This window comes from Megalobrama amblycephala, linkage group LG3, assembly GCF_018812025.1.
Source record: "Megalobrama amblycephala isolate DHTTF-2021 linkage group LG3, ASM1881202v1, whole genome shotgun sequence".
Lineage (NCBI taxonomy): Eukaryota > Metazoa > Chordata > Actinopteri > Cypriniformes > Xenocyprididae > Megalobrama > Megalobrama amblycephala.
This window is the reverse complement of record NC_063046.1, coordinates 33507199-33531027: the sequence shown is the minus strand read 5'-3', so window position 1 is coordinate 33531027 and position 23829 is coordinate 33507199. Positions and strand designations below refer to the sequence as shown.

The 23829-nt window shown below is 40.6% G+C and overlaps 1 protein-coding gene across 10 annotated transcripts in view; it reads left to right on the top strand.

Annotated features, from left to right (window-relative positions):
* znf536 (zinc finger protein 536) overlaps positions 1–23829 on the top strand; it is a 353575-nt gene that overhangs the window by 291883 nt on the left and 37863 nt on the right. For 8 of the 10 annotated variants that reach the window (XM_048185231.1, XM_048185229.1, XM_048185230.1 and 5 more), the window contains 2 exons: positions 115–273; positions 6152–7855. In XM_048185231.1, the coding sequence (XP_048041188.1) occupies positions 115–273; positions 6152–7855 (1863 nt within the window). Of the gene's footprint in view, positions 1–114; positions 274–6151; positions 7856–22256; positions 22357–23829 lie in introns of all 10 variants that reach the window. The other 2 variants (XR_007184222.1, XM_048185236.1) reach the window with 1 other exon arrangement.

Here is a 23829-nt window from a genome sequence, read left to right as displayed (position 1 = left end):
GATCGAGAACAACAGAAGAAACAAGATGGGAAAAACCTTTCTGGCATGTTGCTGGTTTGAAGTAAAACAGAACAGTCGTTGACTTATGTCTTCCTCTGTTTCTCTGTTTCTTAGATGTCGGGGATGAGATGGCAAAACCTGTGAGTGCTGTCCAGCCCCCCACTACCCAGCACAGGGAAAGGAGTGTGGGTTCAAGCATGAAGGACTGCCCCTACTGTGGCAAATCTTTCCGCACCTCCCACCATCTGAAGGTCCACCTAAGAATACACACAGGTGAGCAAGAAGTCAATGAAGCAAATTTACTGCATTTTAGGCTTTTACTTTAAAGGTTTAGCTCACCCAGAAATGACAATTCTGTCATTAATGACTCACCCTCATGTCGTTCCACACCCCTAAGACCTTCGTTCATCTTCGAAACACAAATTAAGATTTTTTTTTTAATGAAATCCGATGGCTCAGTGAGGTCTCTATTGCCACTGAACCTCTCAAGATCCAGAAAGGTACTAAAGACATATTTAAAACAGTTCATGTGAGTACAGTGGTTCAATATCTAGTGATGGGCGATTTCAAACCACTGCTTCGAAGCTTTACGAATCTTTTGTTCAGATCACATAGACGAAGCCTCCTTAACTGAAATCACGTGACTTTGGCGCTCCGAACCACTGATTCGAAACAAAAGATTCGTAAAGCTTCGTAAAGGTTCAGTGACATTGCTGGCAATAGAGGCTTCACTGAGACATCAGATGTCATCAAAAATATCATAATTTGTGTTCAGAAGATGAACGAAGGTCTTACAGGTGTAGAATGAAATGAGGGTGAGTATTTAATGACATTAGTTGTCATTTTTGGGTGAACTAACCCTTTAATTTCATATGTATATAGTGACATACATTCACAGGTTTTTTCACACACATTTTACACAGCCCAGTTTAGTGGAATTTAAAAACACTGAGTCCATAAATGAACTTCAGGTATGTGAGGGAGGACGCCCCAGCCCAGCAGAGTAATGATGTGAGGAGTGCTGGTCCAGTGGCTGTCAAGAGACCCTGCTGTTCCACCCAAGAGCAAGGCTGAGGCTCACTAGCAGGCACAGCTGGCCTAGTTAACATGCAGGATAACCAGGATAAGCACTCAGAGGTCACCTTAGATTCAGGACACTGCTGTCTCTATTTATGTATACGAGTATGTAAACATTTAACTGACAGCCTTTTAATATGTGAATAATAATAATAAAAAGAAGAACAGTACATCTCATTTGAGAACGACGGCAACTATAATAACAATGATAAACTTAAACTTTAAAAGGTTTTCACTTAATGCTTCCAAACACACATATATATGCTTCTTTCCATAACTGTAAGCTAACTGAAATCACTCGCAGCTCAGGGAATCGATGGTTATTATTTTTTTGGTATGTGCATGCAAGGAAGAGCGGAGACCACCCAGATGGTATTTGTCCCACTTAATAAGAAGCACATAGCTGCGCTATTCTGGAGCATTAAGTTTGATTATAAGGCATGCTTAACAATGGAGCTGATGTGTAAGCCTGCAGTATTTTCATCTTCTGTTATAACAGAAGCTCAGGGAATAGTATTAATTTTCAATACAGTACTCATATGAAGTCTGCAGATCGCTGTCATCTGCATTTGTTATTATCTAATATGGACTGTGAGGCAGTTGGAAAGAGTGATTTTCCTCGAAATGACTCGGAGAAAGACATCTTTAAACTGCTGTGTAGCATATGGCTTGATAATGCTGCACATACAAGAGTGTAATACATGCATGTAATGATAGGCAGTCACTGCAAAGTGTTTAAATTTTCTTTAAACAGAGGGGTTAAGGCTTTTAGACAGGCTGGTTATGTCCTCCTTGCAGGAGAGCGGCGGATGGAGTGGGGAAATATGTTTCTAGCTGAGGGAGGTTGAGTTATGCCTGCTCGGAGCAGGGGGTAAGGGTCCCCAGTAGGGCCGTATTTCAGCCGAGAGGAAACAGAGGCCCTCGTCCCAAGCCTCCGTTAACTCACTCACTCACTCCGCTCGCCGGGATGGCCCACGTGTGCGCGGTGTGGCCAGAGCGTGTTTACACACGGACGCTTCGCTTTCTGTCGATGCAGCAATTTACACGAGCCTTGATGTACTTGCAAGATGTGTGACTCTTTGCTGATCGGTTATAGGTTTGTCATAAAGATTCCTGGCTGACGGACGTCGGAGATACGGCGCAGGTCTCGGGTTGCTCTGCTCGAATAATTTACAGGAACAACAGGCCCTTCCAATCAGGCTGAAACTACGCCATTGACATTAAACAAATATCCTGCCTTGATTTAAAGCAATCAGACATGCGGATGACACAAAGCGGGCCTCAATCCCGATGCCGTTATCCCATCACAATGGCGTTGCTTACTGAGGAGGCCAGGGCATTGTGCGACACAATGTTAGATTAATGACTCTCTAACGTCGGCTTGAAAGGAATGAAGTGAATTTAAATTTCTCCAAAAGTTAAAGAGCTAATGTTACAGTATTAATTTCCTCTCCAACAGTGAGCGGGAAAATATCCATTAGTGAAATTAAGCACAGTTTTCTAGGTAGCTAACATTGTGCAGCGTATAGTGTGGGGCCACAGCTAATGAACACTGCAGTGGGTGATATTTCATTATACAAATTAATGCTCACATTTTAATGGGAAAGTCACATAATGAATCTAGGCTTCAGTGACAGCAATTAGAGACACAGATTGTCCCCTTCTGGACAAGGCAGTATTTAGCAGTAAGCAGCTGTAGATAAAAAATAAAAAGGTCCTTGCTCCTGACAATGGCTACGCATAACTTGAGGCTATAGGAGAACCAACATGCCAGACGAATCACCTTTGTTTGAGGAGAGACAGAACAGACAGGCATCGGCCGTGTGAGTTCACCTTGGTGATTGGGAGCCATTACGCATCTTGAGCAAGATTTGGATAGAACCGAGGAGAGTTGGCTTGCACGGCTGGATGGTGGTTTATGGTTGTATCGAACAACAACTTGAAAGTTTACTTTGAAGATGGAGAGAGAGCGATTAAACTCAGGTCTGTGGTCAGTTGCTACTGTTCCAAACCATAAGCATTGTAAATTACAAAGGTCACTCATCAGACTCCCTGTAGGAAATCTGATGGTTTCACTAGTGAGTTTTTGCCTGGTGCATGGTTTTGCGGTTTCGTTTCATTCTCTTCTCTTCTTTTCTTTTTTTTTTTAAAGTTTTGTTTTTGTGCTCTCTGGTAATGCTTATTTGCTTACTACATGGTGAGTTACTTCTCTAAAAGTCTTTAAGATTAATGGAAGGATTGAAGTAATGGGCCATACAGTAAAGGGTAATTTAAAATGTAAATAGAAGTTGTGGGTACTACGTGGAGGGCTTGAGAGCTCAAACACCTTGACATTCTTGTTTCTACATTTGGCATAGATAAAGCATAGCTTAAGGAAGAAAAAAACACATCTATTTTTCCAGTGCAGTCAATCTCTCTCTCTCTCTCTTTCTATCCCCCTGTGGAATGCAGACTGTCTTTTCACCATTCTGTAAAGCCATATGGAAATTCATCTTAAAGTATGTCATATCTATTAACTATTTTAATTGCCCTTCTGTAAAGGCTGTGGGTGTTTATTCTGAACTGTTACTATGGAGTCATGACAAATCACACAAATCCATATGAAATCAGTTTGCGCTGGACTTCAAGTGTTGAGACTGAACACTCTCTGTTAGAAGTGAACTTGAGAAATGATAATGGATATGTACAACTCACAGTGAGAGGTCTCTGTAATTTATATAAAGCCTGTCACACTATACCAGATGGCAATTTGATATGGTAGTGGTATTTTTTCCTCCCTATTTTTATTAACACAGTCCATCAGCCATAAGAGTGAGCTTTGGAAACTTTTTGAGTGAGTTTTGCACTCTCTCATTTCAAAAGATGAAAAATAAAAATCTCTTTACCTCTCTGCCTTGGCGATCCATTTTGTTTCCCTGAGGTTGTGTTGTTTGTGTGGATATCAATTAAAAGTGGATTAACGGGTACATAATGACCTTTAGCAGTAAATTGTGTGTAATGTTGCAAGGCAGGATACAGTATATTCCCCAGATGTCACACGTGCCCCTGACGTATGATGGAGCAGATGTCTTACTGAGCCCAAATGGTGCACAAAGAACATGCCACACGCACAGAGACTTACACAGGCACTTGAACACACACTCACATAAACATACAACCAGCGATAGTGTTCACATTTTAAAAAATGTATATGCGTAATAGGCCTGTATAAATTGATCTGAATTATAGATTTAGCATTGCATAATTTATTAGCATAATATTTGTCCTAATATGTTTGTTTTTAAGTAAAAATAAATTAAGATTTTATCAGAATTTTTATAAGCAGGCGCCCAAGATGGGGTGGAGAAAAGCAGATCACTCTAATTGTACTCTAATTTTGGGTACAGAGTATCATTCCTTCCAGTTAAAGGAACTGAAAATGATCATTTGCATCAAGGACGTTTCCTTATTGAATCACACCAAGCCTCTGTTATCCTGCTCAGAGAATAAGCACTTATTGGGTTAAAAGCTCATCTTGTATGATGCCTTTTGAATATGCGCTTCAAACACTCTTGTGTAAAAGAACAAAAGACGGCCCTCTTCCCCTTTTTTTTTTTCTTTTTTTTCTCACCCTCTCCCCTGCCCTTCACTATATGTCCATTTGTATATTTGTTCCTTATCAATATAGTATTGAGTTTATGTTTGCAATCCTTTATTTAGGAAGCTGTGCAGTGGGTCTGCAGATCTTCCATTCTTTTTCTGGAATGGCGCCCTCCAAATAATGATAAATTACTTGAGCACTATGCCATTTGCTAATTATATCCATGATTTACTACAGAGCCAGACTTAAATCATTCAATTCAGTCTTGCGTAACAATGCAACATTTTTTCTGGGTTAAAAAATGTTTTCCATGTGTATAATCTAAGCGTTTATAGCCGCACACACACACACACACACACATTGACAAACATGCTTTTATTTTCATTTTCCCATATCTCTCGAAACTCCCTCCCTCACTGTCTTTTTTCCACCTCGCACAACATCATTTCATTCCTGAAACATTACAGGGTCTCAAAAATCAAGCCTTGCATTTAGTTTATTGCTTATTGATCTTATAAATCTAGCTTTCATTCCAAGCCTATTCTAATTGTTGTCAGAAAGTATTTTATATCGATATTGATTGGATCATGCAAATGCAATTTAGGCTCTTTCTCTTGTTAAATGCTGCTCCCTTTTTGCTTTTAACAAGAATTCTTGTACATTTGCATGTGTTTCTAAACTGCCTGCATGCCTTCTTTTACAGTACATTTCATGCTGGTTAGCATTTTGTAATCCACAGTGTGAGGCTGCCTTATGAGGAATGTTCATGTGCACCACATATGGTGTGTTTATATCATTTAGACTATCTTCACTCTCAAATGAGGGCCTTTTATTAGGTGCATTTTGGACTGAGGGGTCACACTTGTCCTCCGGGGGGAATGAAGAGCTTGTGTGAGGCTTGATTTATCCTTACGGTGATAAACTGCAAATAGAGAATGTCCACAGAAAAGCTCAACCACCAAGGTAGAGACTTGACAGCAGACAAGGCCAGAAGAGAGACAGAAAGTGAGAGAGCGAGAAAGAAAGACAGCAGCAACCAGCAGCACCACAAGCCTGCAGTTCCCCATGTGAACAGAGATAACATCCAGACAGTTTTGTTGTCAGTTGAAAATATGATCTCTGTAGTGGACTGAAGGCACCATATGGTGATATGTTTTTTATGGCGCTGACGTGAGTGATGGCTCACTCCTAGGAGCTGGATTGAGCTGGATCGACCCGTATTGAAACTCCTCCCTCCTCTCAAAAAGGCTGATGGACTGTTTACTAAGTGATAAATGTGGTCGAACGCTGCAGAATGTGAGATTTAGAGAGGCTTGATGTAATCCCTGACATGATTCCTGTCAAATATTTACATGTTGTTTTTCATTTTGCTCTTCTTCTGACAGGTGGAACAAGCCCAGAGTTCCTGCTGAGCTTGTTGGCACCTATATTATTGTTGCTGTACTGACATCAGCTCCTGTCTGTCTTTGTTTCTTTCTATCACTCTCACTGTAGGTGAAAAGCCCTACAGGTGCCCTCATTGTGACTATGCAGGCACTCAGTCAGCTTCTCTGAAGTACCACCTAGAGCGCCATCACCGTGAGCGACAGAATGGAAGCGGTCCCTCAGCCAACCACCCTCCATCTTCTGAACACAAAGATGACCACAGCAAGAACAGCAGCGGCAGTGGGTTCTTTGCTCGTCCCGATGTCCTTCGTGGGGTGTTCAAAGGCATGATGCCCTCTGGTCTTGACTTCAGAGGGGGTCAAATGCTCCCACATCAGTGGGCTCCACCAGGAATGCTCTCACCCAGAGACAGAGACCGTGAAAGGGAACGTGATCGCCATGGACCAGGGCCAGAGCCCACCACAGACAACATAAAGAGTCCTGAGGGACCAGCCTCTGCAGGGGACAGTCCTGCTAGCTTCTCTGACCTGGGCCGGGCCTACCAGAGTATGGTGGGAAATGGAGTCAACTTCCAGGGCTCCCTGCAGGCTTTCATGGACAGCTTTGTCCTCAACTCCATGAAGAAGGAGAAAGAGATCAGAGAAAGTCAGCTGCATGGCCAGCACTTTAGCCAGGAGAGTGCTGAGGTCAAGAACAAAAGAGCCAGTGAGGCCAACCAGGAAGAGAATCCCACCAATGATGTCAAGCCAGCTGAGAGAGGGCGCTCACAGTATGAGCCTCTGGATTTGTCCGTTAGACCTGAAGCAGGGTCCCTCCCTGGAGCCTCTATCACCATACAGGACAATGTCGCCTGGCATGGCTGCCTCTTCTGCTCTTTCACAACTGCCTCTGTGGAGCTGATGGCCCTCCATCTCCAAGCCAACCACCTTGGTAAAGGCAAGTGTGGTCCAGGCAAAGATACTAAGGAGCACCTCCTGGGAGAGCCTTCCCATGCTGGCAAATCTACTGGCTTGGCTCCTCCACCACCAGGCCTTCTTCATCACCATGAGGGAGCCCCGTCCAGGGACAGAGAGAATGAGTCTGGGGATCTGAAGGGACAAGCAGGCTGGTCCAACCATCTGGAGCAGCCCCCGCATGGAGCCTCCATTGGAGCATTCTCCAGTGACTTCTACAAGCCCTTTGGTCCTGTGTATGATGGCTCTGCTAGAGGGCCTGTTGGATTCCTGGACCAGCAGCAAATTCAGCCCAATGATATGGGTGGTCAAGGCCCTCTGGACGACCTATCCGACAAGGCATCTTGCAGCGAGATAGAGGCATCTGAGGAACATGGTGGCCAGTCTGAGGAAGATGAAGTGAGTCGTGACAAATCGTTACCCAACCCCACTGCTACAGAGAGGCATATGCATTCAGATAATGAAGAGGAGCCCGGAGAAGAAGAGGAGATGGAGATGGGTGATGCTGAGGAGGAGGATCGTGGATCCATGCATATGCTTCCTGAATCTCCATTGTCAGCGAAGGACATCCAAAGGTGCAAGCTAACAATGGGCCCCCAAAGCTCTGGGCTTTCTCCTCCTCATCCTTCCACACCTGAGAAGCAGTGGCAGCAGACAGGCCTTGGTCTTCTGTCCTCAAGCGGTGGTCCTCCTGGCCTGATAAAGCCTGATCAGGCCCACCTGGAGCACCAGATGAACATGCTATCTGTCCTGCGGGCCTACAGTTCAGAGAACCTCGCAGCCTTCAACGGAGGCCTTGGCGGCGGCTCCAATGGAGCAGGCGGTGGCACCAGCAGCATGAAAAGAAATGACCCCTCTGGTGAGTATGACAACATAAACTTCTTTTTTAGTGTCATAAATCAATGAACAATGACTTTCAAAATGACTCACTGTTATACATACACACTCTCTGGCAAGTAAACACATGATATACACTACATTATGAGCAGCACATCACATATTTGTGAACCAATTACACATTTGTTCAATGTCTCCCTCATTGGTCAGAAACACACCAATACAGAAACTCTCCAAAGGAGTAAGATTTGCTTTTGAGTGATTTCAACCTTATTTCGAGCAAGTTTAGAGACCATCAGGATGACAAAGTAAGATATTAATCTTTATTATATTGTCATTTTACAAGAGCTCCAGTACCACCCTCTCTCCTTCCCTCCTCTTTCTGGGAATAAGGGTTTCTGCTTTGAAGCAGACCAGGAGCTGATGGTCCCTGTGTCATCTCTAGCACACAGAACTTAACTATCTTAGCTTTCATAAAGGCCTCTCCCAAAAGCCCATTACTTTATAAGAGCCCGAGATCTATGGCCTTGTGAAAAATGATCTGCCAGCTTTCATGATTCTGCTAAGGTTACTGGTGCTCCTTGAGACTACTGTGGTTCACACTGCCCTTTCTGTAAATTTGGTGATAAAAAGAAAAAGAAAGTAACCGTGAATGAAAAAAGAGAGTAAATCTCCACGAATTAAATTTGTAGTTTGGTTTGGGCAGCTGTAGTAGAAAGTAAGTGTGTGCCACAGCCTTTAGTCGTCTTTTTTAAAGGGTATTTCTTACAGTTGAATGATTACTTTTGCTGAAGTAAAACAGTCAGGTAATAAAACGTATGTGTCCTCCCTTTTTTTCTTTTGCTTTTAATATATTATTCATTAAGCAGATGCTAATTTTCAGTTGAGATAGACATTCTTAATTTGGTGCTTTACATTGGTGTTATTACTTGTACTCTGCAAACACAGAGGAGCAAGGCAGACTTTTATTTTTTTGTGCTCCCAGTAAAACAATCTTACTGCAAATAGGTGTAGGATTACAAAGGGTGGTTTAAACTAGTACTGCAAGTATTTTAAACAGACATGTTTTATTAAGCTGCTTCATTCTCACAAATCTTAATACTTATTGTTCCTTTAATTTGGAACAATCTAGCTGTTCATTTAAGAGAATTAATTTGTGTTGTGCTTGATAAGTAACCACAAATTTGGATGACACAAAATCAGTATAGGTTTTTTAGTAGTCATTTTATAAGGTTATTTTTTCTTTATACATATATAAATATACGCTCCCTATATTTTACTTTTTTGTGACATTTGGATCTCTGTTTCACTATAATATTGACCACAAGTGAGTCAACCACTAACACTCACGTCAGCTGATAATGTGAGTCAGTTATGTGGAGAGAAAAAAAACAGGCTAAATGTCTAGTCAAAGAGATGAACAAATATTTGAGCAGCTGTTAAAGAATTAAGCATCTTCCAACCGTGATAGTTTGAAGTAACGAATTAAAGGAAGACCATCGTGTTTAGTTTTTAGTTTTTAGTTTTTGCATCATCTATCAAATAAGACAATCATACAGTAGAGAGAAAAGTGAAGTCTCAAGACTGGCATGTGTTTCATTTTCCCCCTTCAAAATGGTTTACATTAACAATTAATGGTGCTTTTGACCTTTCAATTATGGAAAATATGTCTGTCATGGAGGAACCTGTTGCATTTTTAATATTAGAGGAGGTCATTCACTTGGCTGAAAATGAATGCTATTTTTTGTCATCGCAGTGAATGTATCGTATTGTAATATCCTTCTTTAATCAAAGACATTTGAAAAGTGCCCTTGTGACGTTCCCTTCTACTGCTGCTGTGAAGAAGGACTGACCTTTAGAGATAAGGCTTTGTCTGGAGAACAAAAGTTTTTTGTTTAGCATTTTTAAAGCATGACTCCATCAGTTTGTTGCTGGTGGATGCTGACGGCCAGTCGAGCGCCTCTGTATACGCTGTGACAGTGTGTGGGCATGTTTGAGTAATACATACAGTAAAAGCATTGAATGACCATGAGGAGAACTCAACAGACAGTTTATTCATCCTTTTCTGAAGGGAATGTGTTAGTATTACCACTGAACCTGTTCTACATTTTTTGGTCCCCATGAGGAAAATAAATATAAATCATACGTAAAAATGTGGAAAGTTTTCTGTGATCGGCAGGTTTAGGGACAGGGCTAGGGGTAGGGATATAGCACACAGTTTGTACAGAATAAATATAATATACCATACAGGTGGAACTATCTGATCTTGGGTCTCTTGTGCTTGGGTCTTTTGTATAAAATTGACTGAAACACATTCTGCATGATTCCTTGGGGCTGGGCATAGATGAAGCAAAAATCCCTCTGAAAATTTAATTCAGGGCAAAATATGATTATCTGAAATGGCTTGGCATTAGGTTTGTATGCAAATAATGCATAAATCATTAATATTTAGAAATCTCAGCTGAATATGGTATGCCATGACATCTGGGATGGAACGAGTGAGAGTCATTTTAAAGTGACACCCTCATTATTATACCGCTTTTATAAGACACACAAACGCATTTACTCTCTCTTGCATGTCAAGTATCTTACATGTAGATACCCGTTCCCATATAAACAAACATAATGCACATTTTACGTCAAACACAACAAATACCTGAAAATACTTTTCTTTTCTTTTTTTTATCTGTTTATTTATCTATTTTTAAACCTGAAGCCAGGAAGAAATCTCACATTAGTATTCAGAGAGTTCATCTGCAGTCAATCAAAAAAATAAAAATAAATGCACATATTAATCATGAAGTATATCTGTGATTTAGTGGCAAGGTCTATCAGACACCTCAGACTGTGTGTAGTCTACTGGATTAGCTTTGTATTGTTCACATTGCTTAATGGCCTTGTTCCATTGTGCAAGGCAGCCATTGTGTAAGTGTATCATATAATCAATACTAGGTCTGTTAGTGGCATATCTTCATCTATACATTGCACATGTCTGGAGCATTGTGTTCTTTGTCTGTCTTTCTTTTGCTCCTCTTTGTCTTCCCCTTAATTTAACAACGTATCATCATAAGCTGCGCATGTTATAATAAGCACACATCAGTCCCGGTTATCTGGAGCACCTGTGCGAATTGTTGTTAAGGCCAGCAGACAGTGAGAACGTAACCTTTAACATTTTTTAAATGTTTGCTGGTGCGCTATAAGAATCTAAACGTGTCACCGGAAAAAGTGCTTTCATTTATTGTGAAGCACCACTTAGAGCAAAGAAAAAGAGGTAGAACAAGAGAAACGAGATTATTAGTGTCCTTTTCATCTGCCACCATCACTCTCTCCGAGCTCTTCGCACACACTCTCTGCCCTCACCCCGCTTTGTTTTTGTTGTTGTTTTCATTGTCGTGGTCGTCGTAGCTTGCAGTGTAAACAGTTATCCTGATTCACCCGCCCTGTCTCCATTAGCCGTCATGAAAAATGGCCACATTTAGATTTCTCGCAGGAGCAGTTGTGAGCGCACGCTCGTGGTACGGAGCACAGTTACTCGGCCTGTCCAAAGTGTGTGAGTTTTCATCTCTAACCCTGCTTAATAGTATGAAGTGTGTGTCTGTGTGAGTGTCTGAGGCCCTAGACACTGCACAGGAGCACAGTTTTCAGATGTTTACTGCTAAGAGCTGTCCAGCCACCACCCACGATCCAGTTTTGCCACACAGACAAGAAATTCCTCAAGCAACAATTGCGTAGTAGGCAGAGAAAGAGAGATGGACAGGAAAAAAAGGGAAAGAGGATGTACGTATAGAGAGATCAGACTTGAAGGACTGATGAAAGAGGGGGCTGCTCACCCCAACCATCCTAGTTCATAAGGCCATGACACCCCCTGGTGGAAAAGCAGTGAACCCTGTCCCCATTCACTCCAAACCACTCAGTGAGAATGACAGATGATTGGAGATGGAAAAAGATGGAAGGAAACAGTGAGAAATAGTGCCTGGGTGTTTAAAGCGAGTGAATAACTCTCTGTAGAAAGACAGAAAAGAGATGTATGCTTAGGAGGATTGGTTTATATCTTTCCTTTTCTTCTTCTTCTATTCAAATCCTTTTGGGTTTATCAATTTACGTGTCCTTCTTTAATATGTAACAGCATACTTACAAACTCTGAACTGAATAAAAAAGGCTTTAGAAACGATGCAGTTAAAGATGATGTGTCAATGTGGGAATTCCCGGTACTTTTACTTCTTTTCATTTTAGCGCCTGTCTGCTAGCCTGTGTTTGTGTGTGTGTGTGTGTTAGCATGTATCTTGACCAGCAGACAGGAGTGGGTAGTTAAATGTAAATGGTGTTTAGTCACCAGTGGCCAATTATTACTGTCAGAAGGGTGTAGGATCAGATTCTCTCTTGGGTGGGTCTTGACCTTAGTCTGGTATGGGTCAGAGAGAGTGCACTACTTCCTGTCTTCCTGTCAGCCTTAAGTTCATCTCCCCCCCTCGCTAACTTCTTCTAACTTTAAATGTCTCTATCTCTCACTCTTTCTCATTTTCATTCCATCTCTCTTCAGTGAGTGTGGTAATAAAGCGCTCATGTGAGTGTGTGTTGTTCTCTTACCAGGTTCTATTATGATAATTAAAAACATATGGTGCCTGCAATGCGCACAGTGAACCCACAGATGTATAGAAACAGACGCGTGACTTGTGACTTTTTCTTCGTATCGAGGAACACGATGACACGTCCATGTAAGTAACAATTAGTATGGAAGAGACCTTTCTTGCTCATTTTAACATTCCTTTGCTCTTAATTCCCAGAAGATTTTCATCACATTATATATCAGTATACATCAAATACCATATAGCAGTGGTTGTCAGTGGGTTTTGATTCAGGATTTTCCATTGGACAACAAGTGACAACCAAAAGTGTATATCTGTCTAGAAAAAAAAAAGAAGAACTAATATCTGCAAAATGAAATATTTAATTACAATATATTATTAATTATAAAAAGATATATATGTAATGATATTTTAGATATAATTATACATCTGTTCTAAACATAAACAATAAAAATAAATATCAATTGTATAATATACAGTTTATATATATGACGCACTGTATGGCAGTAATATATATAGTGTTTTTATAATAAAATCATACTAAAATATATAAAAATAAAATCACTAAATTGATAAAATTTAAAATAATAAAATAATAAAATTGTATTCATTTTATTAATAAAAATAAAATCACTAAATTATATATAAATTATACTATATATATATATATATATATATATATATATATATATATATATATATATATATATATATGACACACTGTATGGCAGTAGTAGTGTTTTTATAATAAAATCATACTAAAATATATAAAATTTTGTACTTATATAATTTAGTATGATTTCATTTTATGCATAAAATGAAATCATACTAAATATACACACACACACACACACACACACACACACACACACACACACACACACACACACACACACAGTCAAACCAAAAATTATTCTTATTTTTTATATTTTTTATATATTTTTACTAGTAGGTGGTTCACTATAGTTCATTTATGTAAGTAAGGATAGCAAAATAAAGTGAACTGTGACATATTATACCCAAAAATTGTTTATACAGTGGACTACCAGTAAAATTGTTTAAAAGAAATTTGGAACCAAAAATTATTCAGACACTGTTATCTGACATAACTAAGATTAATGTTTTCTGACCCAGTTTAACTCTGAGATCTTGTCATATTGTATTACCATTTTTTAAACTATAGTGAATAAACTGTATTAATGAATGAAATGTTCAAGGTGTCTGACTAAATTTTGGTTTGACTGTATACAGTGTGTGTATGTGTGTATATATATATATATATATATATATATATATATATATATATATATATATATATATACATACACAGACACACACACACACACACACACAATTTAATCCACACACAAATGCACTACTGCATGCCACCTCAATGACATGCTCATTTACCACATAGCAATTACTACTAAGTAATTATTGCGGTCTCCTAATTTACGGACAACTAAAACTATTACAGGCGCCGAGCGAGAACGAGAGAGAATATAACACAGAACAGACAAAACATCTCTTGATTTCCTTTTTTCGCTCGCTATTTGCCCCTGACTTTCATCTCATTTTTGGTAAAAAGAGATCTCCACATTCAAAAAGCAGCGCAGGGATGAAACTTGATAATTGCCAGTAATGCTGTCCTCATCAGGTGGCTAATTAACAGTAATATGGCTCGTGTTAGTCTGCTAACATCCACGCAGACCCTGCATTCGGGCGACCGCGGAGAGGCGGGAGAATGCGTCACACTCTGATGATGCGTACGGCCCGAGGGTCAGCCGGTCCGTGTTTTATGTACGCATAATCCCTCCCCTGGGAACTCGGAGGCCCTCCGTAGTCTTTAGCTCTTCACCGTCAGAACCAGAGAACCCGCGATGAACCAGGATGGTACATTCGACTGATTTGTAAAAGACTCCGAGACGAATCCTTCATCTCTGACAGATGACGTTTAACCTGTCTCCCGGAGTTTAAATGCTGTCAGCCTCCGAGCGCACTGTTGTGGTACATTTAAGAGCTGTCAAACAGTCTTATTACAGAGTAAAGGTAGACTCTTGACATGACACATCAGACCGTGTCTCTGAGCCTTGTCCCACGCTTCTCCATCTCAGAGCACACTGCCGGAGGGAAGCGCTCTCACAATGAAAGACTGCTCGCTCTCTTTCGCTCTCTCCTTGGAAGTCTCTGAGGTGACAGACAGTGTTGGTGCATCTCCACTCTTTCCATTGTGCGGAGTGTGATGAAGGCTCGTCGGGTAAAGGCGAGGTGCTACTTCACATGTTCAATATTACCATTTTAACTTCAACCTAGGTGAATTAGCACCTTGTCACTCAGCAACGCAAATTCTGGTTTCAAAGAGCAATTAATTGTAAAAGCTGTTGTCAAGCCCACTGGATGGTACCTGTTGCTCTCCACCAGCAGCTGTGCAATCTCTAAAAATATTTTTCCCTACGCTAATTTACTCTGATATCAACTTTGGCGGCGCTGAAAGCTTTTGAAAGGCCTAGTAATTTTGCTCTCTTTCACTCCTGTCTCGTACCTTGCTGACGTACAGTACAGTAGACTTCGTCGTTTCCAGCGGAGAGAAAAAGAGCAAGTGGTCGCTGAATAAAGGATCGGGTTCCAGTATGACAACAAAGGCAGAGAAATATTCAATGCTAATGACAGCAAAACAATTATGCTATTCATAATATTAGACTGAAAGAAAGATCTTGTTAGAGGAAACCTTGGGAGAGGAAAATATGAAGTGTTCTCACTGGCGCAGTAATCACGGCATGCTTCCATTATTTTTATTCCCCCGTAGCCCACTATAGTTTGCATTTAATGACAGAAACCCTTAAGCTAATACTTAATAGATTTGCTCCTAGACCCGATGTTTTTTTTTTTTTTTTTTCTCCCCCCTTACCTCATATATTTGATCTTATTTCTTTGTTTTTGTTTAGTTTCTCAGACTTTGTTCAATTCGAGGTATTCCTCATAGCTGTGCTGCTTGCGTTCCCCAGGTGCCCTTAGATGTGACGATCTGCTCTCAGAGGGATTGTACCGGCAGAACAACACTTCCTGCCTGTGCAGGGGCACACCTCACACACACAGCATAATGATCATGCTTACACACAGCGTATGACATACACTCCAAACATAATGAGAGAATATGCCCCGACTCCAACTGGCAGGCGCAGGAGTTAAAAAAAGCAAAAAAGCACAAGTATGTCAACTTTTATTTGCTCCTTTATTCCACATCAATGGCAAACAACGCGCTAAAGTTAATAAAACAAATACAGAAAACACAGTCTGGCTGAGGCAGAGGCAACAGGGGTGTGTTTTGAGAGGTCGTGTAGCAATTACAGACGAATCTGTCGGAATCCGCGTACTTCCACGTTCAAGTTGCTGCGTGAAAAGAAGAGCCGGTCCAATAAGCCACATTTGATTTAGACTTCAAATAAACAGGGTGGAAGCAAAGTTCCTGCAAATAGAAAGAGTGGAGGAGCGACATAAAAGAAAAGCATTGCATGAGAAATAAGCCCACATTATACCATTAGCTGTTAAAAAATGCACTTAATTCCTCTGTAGAGATGGAAATAAATCGCACGAGCTCGAGCATTGTTCCATGCAAATCCCATCGAATGGATTTAAGATGGCGTATTGTTTATTAGGGAAATATGGGGGGAGGTAGGAGAGCTGCTGTTCTAATTGCAGTAATTTAATCAGGATTAGAAAGGTTACCTGGATGAGGCAGCAGCGCAAGGACACCGCTGCATGTGGAAAGTAAAAATGCGTTGATGTTGTCTTTCACGTTAGCGAATTTACGCTGGAGTTTGCGCTGGCACTCTTCTGTGGATAAATAAACAGAATGTTCTATTGTTTCCCTTCCTCCCCCTTCATCTGTGTGTGTGTGTGTGTGTGTGTGTTACTCTCTCTCCCAAGCCTTGCTAAATAGGAAGCAAAGAGAATCCATTTTAATCAGATTAATAACTTGGTTGATCACATATAACCTAATTTTCATTCAGTGCTGCCCTTGTCCGCTGAGTCATATACGGAATGACCTTTGTGTCGCAACGGCGACCATAAAGCACAGTAAGTGCCATTGTGCTATCAAAAAAAAGCTGAAGATGTTTTACATCACCACAAAAATTTCATGTGTCATTTTTTCTACAAATGCGATGCCCCCTCCACAAAAGGCCACCTTCCAATTGAGGGCCATTAGGTCGGGACTCGAGTTTCCTAGGGCCTGGGAGATGGGAACAACTTTCCTCCTGCATTCACAGTAATATGAATCGTCCTTTTAAAACAGATATGGTTACATATTAGTTTTGAAAGGTACAGTAACTGCCTCAGCTTTAGCTGTCTGCAACAGTAGGCCTTTTGTGTCCGCAAGAACTCAATAAGTGGCCTGTGATTCCATTTTAGCTCTCGCTCGCACACTATAACACACTGCCTGCGTGGAGAATATTGCGATTCGAGCGCGTTTGAGGCTGAATGATGGCTGATGACAGTTACGTGGCAAAGTCTGAAATCAAGCTCACCTTTTGCCTGCTTCTGTTTGTTCTCGAGTGGTGTTTCTGTTACTTTCAGAAGTTATTTTCTATTCCTTCATCAAGATAAATCTCAGCCTTGATTTACTGGTATGATTAGCAGTTTCAAAGGAAATCTGCTGAGATTTAATTATACAGAGAAAGAAAAAAAAAAAAAAATGGGAGAGAGAGAGAGCGAGAAAGTCACGGACACACACACATGCATAGGCTTTCAGTCACACAGCTCCACACACACAAACAGGAAATATGAATGAAATATTTATGAAGTGGGCTAACGACTGCATGCACCCATATGTTTCAGCCTAACAGCAGTTTACAGGCAGTTCTAATGTGATGAGTTTCCACTGAAGCAAAGAACACTGATTTACAAATTATATAGAACACAAAGAGGAAAGACAATGATAATAATTATTCATATTAATACATTTTATTAAACATTTTGCTCCAGCAGTTTTGAAAACAATTCTTGCATTTATCCTTGATAACCGCCATTATTCTTTCTTTTGATTAGTGAACGAAATTTCCTGCATTTATGTAACAAGTTCTTTGTTTCTTTGCACTTCCTTTTGAAAAACTTGTTTTGTTGTTTAATTATCAGTTCTGGAGTCGCACACCACTAGAGGATGAATTCTCGGCATGATTCATTGGGCAGCAATTCTTGTAAAATCAGGCCTAGCGTGCCTGTTTCCAGAAAATGTAAGAACTTTATGGGTTATAGGTTTTATTAAAGCCAGCATGCAAAAAAAAAAAAAAAAAGGGAGGGGGGGGGCGGGATTAATCTGAGGATTAACACCATACTTTAAGATAAATCTTTTTTAATATGAAACCTCATCCCCACTTATTCCGGCCAATCATTCTTTTTGCATACTTTAGATTACATATTGTGTCTTTCTTCTGCACTGAGTTTAAGAACGCAGCTTTTTTTTTTTTTTTTTGACAATCTCCGTTCCACAAATGCATTCTTCATGCTGTAAAACTCAGAACAATGGATGAGCACATAGCTGTGCACATTAATGCTTCTGTAAATGAAAAGACAGAGAGAGAGAGAGAGAGAGAGAGAGAGAGAACAGATAAGTGGAGCTTGGCTGCCCCCTCCCATCCATGTCATCCCTCTATCTATGTATCCTTCCCCCATGGAAAAAATAAGGGATAAAAAAACAACAACAATAAAAAACTAACCAAATCTCTCCTTCTCATCGTTAAATCCTCGCTGATCAGAATGCGCCAGACCCTAACCGACAAACATCATAGTCTGTCTCCAGTCCCTAATTGACTGCACAAGGATTGGTCACACTTTTTAAGTAGCGTTTCGTAATGGATTTCCATGTTGGTTGCGCTTTTAACTGGCACTGCAAATGGAAGGCAAAATGTCTCTTTATTATCAAAAACAACAGTCCTTTCTCTCTCCTCGCTCTCCTTTTTTTTTTTTTTTTCGGTTAAGATGATATCAGCCACTTCCCTGTTTGTATTTTTTTTTTTTTTTTTTTTTTTTTTTTTTTTTGCAAGGTCAACCCAGGCTGACAGTTGACAAATGATCTCAAGATGGCCACATCATCTGTCCTGTAATTTTTTGGGGGAGAAAACGATAAGATGAATGCCGTGCATCATGTTTTTTTCCCTCTCTTTCCCTCACTCGATTTTACGCTCAAATCTCTTATCGGCTTACGAAAAGGACTGGTAAGCAGGTGAAACAGCGATTTTGTTCATGCTTGAAAGTTGTCGCGCCTCTCTCGCAGGCCCGAGACCAGTTCAAATCTCTCCGATCTGGACTTATCCTGTTTCTGCATCTTGGCACGGTGCAGGGATTCAGTATTATAGACAAGCTGGTCATCAGATGGGAGTTGGGTTTATTTCTGTGTCTCTTTCCTCTCCCCCCCTCCGTTCCCCCTCCCCTCTCGCTGGCGTCTCATCCAAGTTATGTCTCATTTTTTTATACTGGACAGCTCCGACAGAATGCCCGAGAACTCGATGTCCTTGAGAACAGAACAACTTTTCAGTCTAATACTTTGATTGATTTTTTTTTTTTTTTTTTTTTTTTTTCCCCTGTTGTTGTTGTTCTCTTGCTTTTCTCTGACCGTCTTCTTCATTTTTCTCTTCCCGAGATCATTATTCGTATTTATGCCAAAATCGTTAGGGAGGGGGGCGGTGTGAGAGGCTTCAACATCAACAATGACGGCCACTTTGACAAAACACAGAGTATGTTTTTAATTACCTGGATTTTTTAATGTTGTTGTCATCTCACAGAAAATACTGCTCTTGTTCTGATGTTCCTATTATGTTCTCATTTGAATGCCTGCTCTCTGCAGGAAGTCCAACCCCCCTCCCCACCCCACATCACTTCCAGCAGCCCTCCAGTGTTCACCATTTCTAGTTTTTCATTATGCCTAATTGCATTAAGAGACATATCATAGAGGAGCGAGAGAGAGGTAGAGACGAGGTGTCATCGCTTTCTAAAACACAATTAGGTAACACCTCATCAGGCGCTCTGCCTGCCTGCGGTTGACAGGTGCGTGAACGTTAGCGGCAGCGGCGTTGGTGGTGCACGGTCACTGTTCGTGCTTGACAACTGCTCGTCTCACAGATGACAGGTGCTTTTCTGAGAACCCGATTGGCGGCACAATCGATATTCGAAGCGGTGAACCCGGTGTTCGGTGCGTTTTAGAAGGGGGTCCTTAACGCTAATGAAGCTGTTTCATGTGTATCTCCCCTCCCTGTTTATTTCAACTTCTTCAACTGACAAAATGAAACGGATGCTCGTTAATTTGAGAAACAACATTCAGCAACTTTTATCAAAACCGGGAGAACAGGGAGACGCTGGGAAGCAGTGGTGCAGAAGTTTTGGTGTGTTTTTTCTCCACCTTGTTCTTTTCATTTCTTTTTGTAGAAATTTTTTTTACTGCAGAAGCACAGATTGTCATTGTGAATGTGTTTTTATTTCATCTAAAACATGACGATGATGATGACCCAAATGATGATGATGATGATTAATGAGAGTGATGGCAATGATTACACACATACAGGAAGAGTGTTTAGCGTGTCAGCCATCTGCCTGATTAAAAACTCATCTTTATCATGGTATCCTCTCACACGGCCTAGACAGAAACAGATGAAGCAAATAGAAAGAAAAATAAATGCGAAACATGATCATGTTTAAATTGACTCCTTAAGAAGAATTATGCGCGGGGTTCATTATAAAGGTGTCCAGCCCGATGCGGCATATTTGCTCTGCGTTTTGCTCTGAATGCACTATTGGATATTGCACCTTAGAGCTGACACACAGAGACAAAGCCTAGAGAAGAAAAGTAATGATCACATATAAATATCAATATGAAAGTAAGAGTCAGTGCTAAAGAAGACGTATAGCTATTGATGTTTGAATAACGGTAGTGTCAGGCGACGAAGAAGAGAGAGGTGGTAAATAAGCAGAGAAAATATAATGCATTCGTTTTTTAGAAGGACAAAAAAAAGAGACAGAAACGGTTAATCGAAAACACTCCAGAGGCATAAGAATCAAGCTGAGGCCGAGATAAAAACATAACCGCTTTCTATGCCTTGTGAACAAAACCATAAATAAATATATAATCAGTTAGTATTATGCAGGTTTGCTCTGAGAGGCATTATCTGTCTGGCGTTGCCTTCTCAAGTAAAAGAACATTTGACAGTGCAAGTCCCTGATGAAAAAAAGGAGAGAGAAAGTTATGACTTCAAAAGTGTTTACTCACCATGTTTTTTAATTTGTCTGGGCATATGCAGTTTATTTGCATTTCAAATACGCATATTTGAAGCAGGTGGTTTAAATGCCAAGATGCGAATTGATGACAATCACCTCTACCATAAGCGTCAAGGGAGCTGTACTCGCGGCTGACATTAAAACTAAACGAACAGCAGCTAAACAAACACATCGAAATAGAACTCTGTTACCAGCCGCCCCTTGCGCACGACGCCTCCCCCCCGCTCGCATCCTCTTCACCCGCACTTATGTTTTAATATTCATGTACATTTAAATATCAGCGGCATATATATTGGTGTGCTTGAGCGGAATCAGACCGAGGAGAGAGAGAGAACGTAAATACCTCACATTTGGGTGCACATAAATCTATTCATCCGTGAACGGCGTCAAATGCCCCCTCTCCTCCCCCCTTCCTGGCCGTCGGTTCCATCGCTTCCATATTCATTTTTGTAATTTACAGCAAATCCAATAGCTGTCAATCACAAATTAAAAACTCCAAATTTACAACAGGGAGGAAACAGCTGCTTCTACATTTACAGCAAGACCACTCTAAAATATTAAAGACATGTCACCCAGCTCTGTGCAGCCCTACATCTGCGGCCATCTGTTTTCTATTAAAACATTACACCAAAAAACGCTGCTATTTCCATGCTTTTAGATCAGCACAGGAAAGCGAGACTGACAGTGTAAAACCTCCTGACGTGCTTAGCTTTTATCAACAGCCCTTTCAAAAGTGTCAGAATAAAAGGCTTTGAGTGGCACCCGATGTATTTGCACAAGTCACAGACGGAGCGGAGGTCACATTTTAAGGGCCTAGTTGACGGCGAACAATGCCGGGATATCTTAAACAAGCCGATCTGCTGCTTTTCTTGTCGTTTTCTCACTTGCTCGGCCCTTCCTCCTGTGAAGCAAAGAGCGGGTGTTGAAAAGAAATACGTTAAACCGAGCGATTCGATGACATTTGAGGCATCGCCGTTGCGGCGAGGGAGCGAGAAGGAGAGCTTTTGAAAAGCGACGCTGAAATATTCTGTTACGGCGGAGCGGAGAAGAATTACGGTCAGTGTCAAAGGTAAACAATTACAACATTCTGAGTCACTTTTTGGAGTCGGGGCAAAAGAAGATCATTGCTCCCTCTCTAATAGGTAATTTCCTTTGTCTTCAGAGCTGTATTTCACATGTTGCCTTCCACGGGGTGGTCCCCCCAAAAAAAAAAAAAAAATGAAAAAAATGAAAGAAAAGAAAGGAAGGAACGTGTGCTTGGCGCATGCATCAGAATTTTAGATGAGACGTTTTGTTCGCCATCTAGAACTGCCAACACGGAACAGTTTGTTGGTGGTATGTGGAAAGAAAGCCTGTTTGGCAGACAAAAAAGGGAAACTTTTCCATAAACTTCAGGAGTGCATGTAGAATATTATTGTCTGAAGGAAATAACATGAGAAGACGTTTAATTTCAGATTGAATTCACAGTGATATCTGCCGTTCAAGTTGTTCGAATATCCGTGTTCTCCCTACGACAGAGATTCTGTGATTAACAAGCTTGCTGTTTTTTTTTCTCTCACCCACCATTTAAAGGAAAAAACCCAGAGCTCCCGCTGCTCCAAGCGACATCTCTCCCCTCGCCGTCGTCTCTTCCTTCCTCTCCTCCTCTTGTCATCTATGGCAGGAGTCACAGGTGTGTGACAATAATTACACATACACTCAGAAAAATAATGTCATTTCTCTCCATTTAATAAGTTAGCAGTAAAATGCAGAGGGGGAGCGCACAGGGAGAGCAGGCTTAAATCTTATCTGATACCCGGGCCCCTAACTCAATCATATGGCTCTTAAGAACAGGACACGGGCAGCTGGGGCTCACTAATATGCATGCAATATGTGTGTAAAACGATACGCTTTAATTTTGAGCCCACTTTAAGAAGCAACAAAATCTGTTTATACGTGAGACATTTAAAAAGACGGAGGAAAAAAATAAAGCTATTTAACTCCCTCGTTCCCGCCAAGCTGTGACATCTGTTTAGTCTTTTCTTCATCCCTCTGCTCCGAACGCTCAATCCCAGGAAGACAGAGTTTTTAAAAACCCACTTTTCCTGCCTGCTGTTTATGCTAAAACTCAGCCCTTTGAATCTGCGGAAACACAAGTTAAGAAAATGATGATTGCACACGTTTATCTCTTTTCCTCTTTTTAGATGAACTTTGCTATTTTCGGATTTCACTCGCAGGCCATCAGAAAGACTGTCAGTACTGTAATTGTGAATTAAGGCCCGTTCATACCAAGGACGATAACAACATCTAAGGTTTTAATAAATATGCAAGTCCACACCGCAACTATATCAATAATAACAGATTAACAATATTATAGAATCAATTTCAGAATGATTATTTCCACCTGATGAACGATAAAAACGTTGACGGCCGATCGGAATCTACCGGACTTTAAAGAGCTCGAGCATTTCAAGTGGCAGATGGTGTCGACGTCAATATAGTTATCGTTATAGTTATCTTGCTTTTATGCTTCATTTTTCCAGAAGATGTGTCCAATATGATATTTTTAAAGATTTTACATGCTTTGTTTTTAGCAAGATTTTTCAGTTTCCTGTCTTTATTTGAAGCAGTGATGTCTAATGTACAAGAGTCAAGGGGCTGGTAATTGGTTGGTACTGTCTATTAGATTAACTATTATACTAACCTAAAAGAAAAGTACAGTATCTAGTTTTAAAAAACATCAAATGTCAGTTTTACTTTGGCCTAGTTTATTTTTACCCTGTGAGGTTTTGACCTTCTCTACTTAATTAGAATCAAACAACGTCATATATTTTTTTTTTTTTTGACATATTATGTTGGATTTATATATCAAATCCAACTGCAGTGCATGCTTATAATAAACAAAACATTATTTTAAGTTTGTGTGGATGCTAATATATGTGACCCGTCCTGGCAAAATGAGTCGGAATGTGCATGGGCTAATTTCGAGCTACAGGCAAAACAAGTCAAAAATTGTCGAATTTGAGGTTTTCACAAAAATGAGTTCATAAAGCCCTCATCTAGTGATCCACATGCTTCAAATAGCAATTAAACATCTAAAAGGATCTTTATTTGTATGTATTTTTAGAGGAGTACCTTTCCTTTGTCCATGAAAAATGCTGTTTTC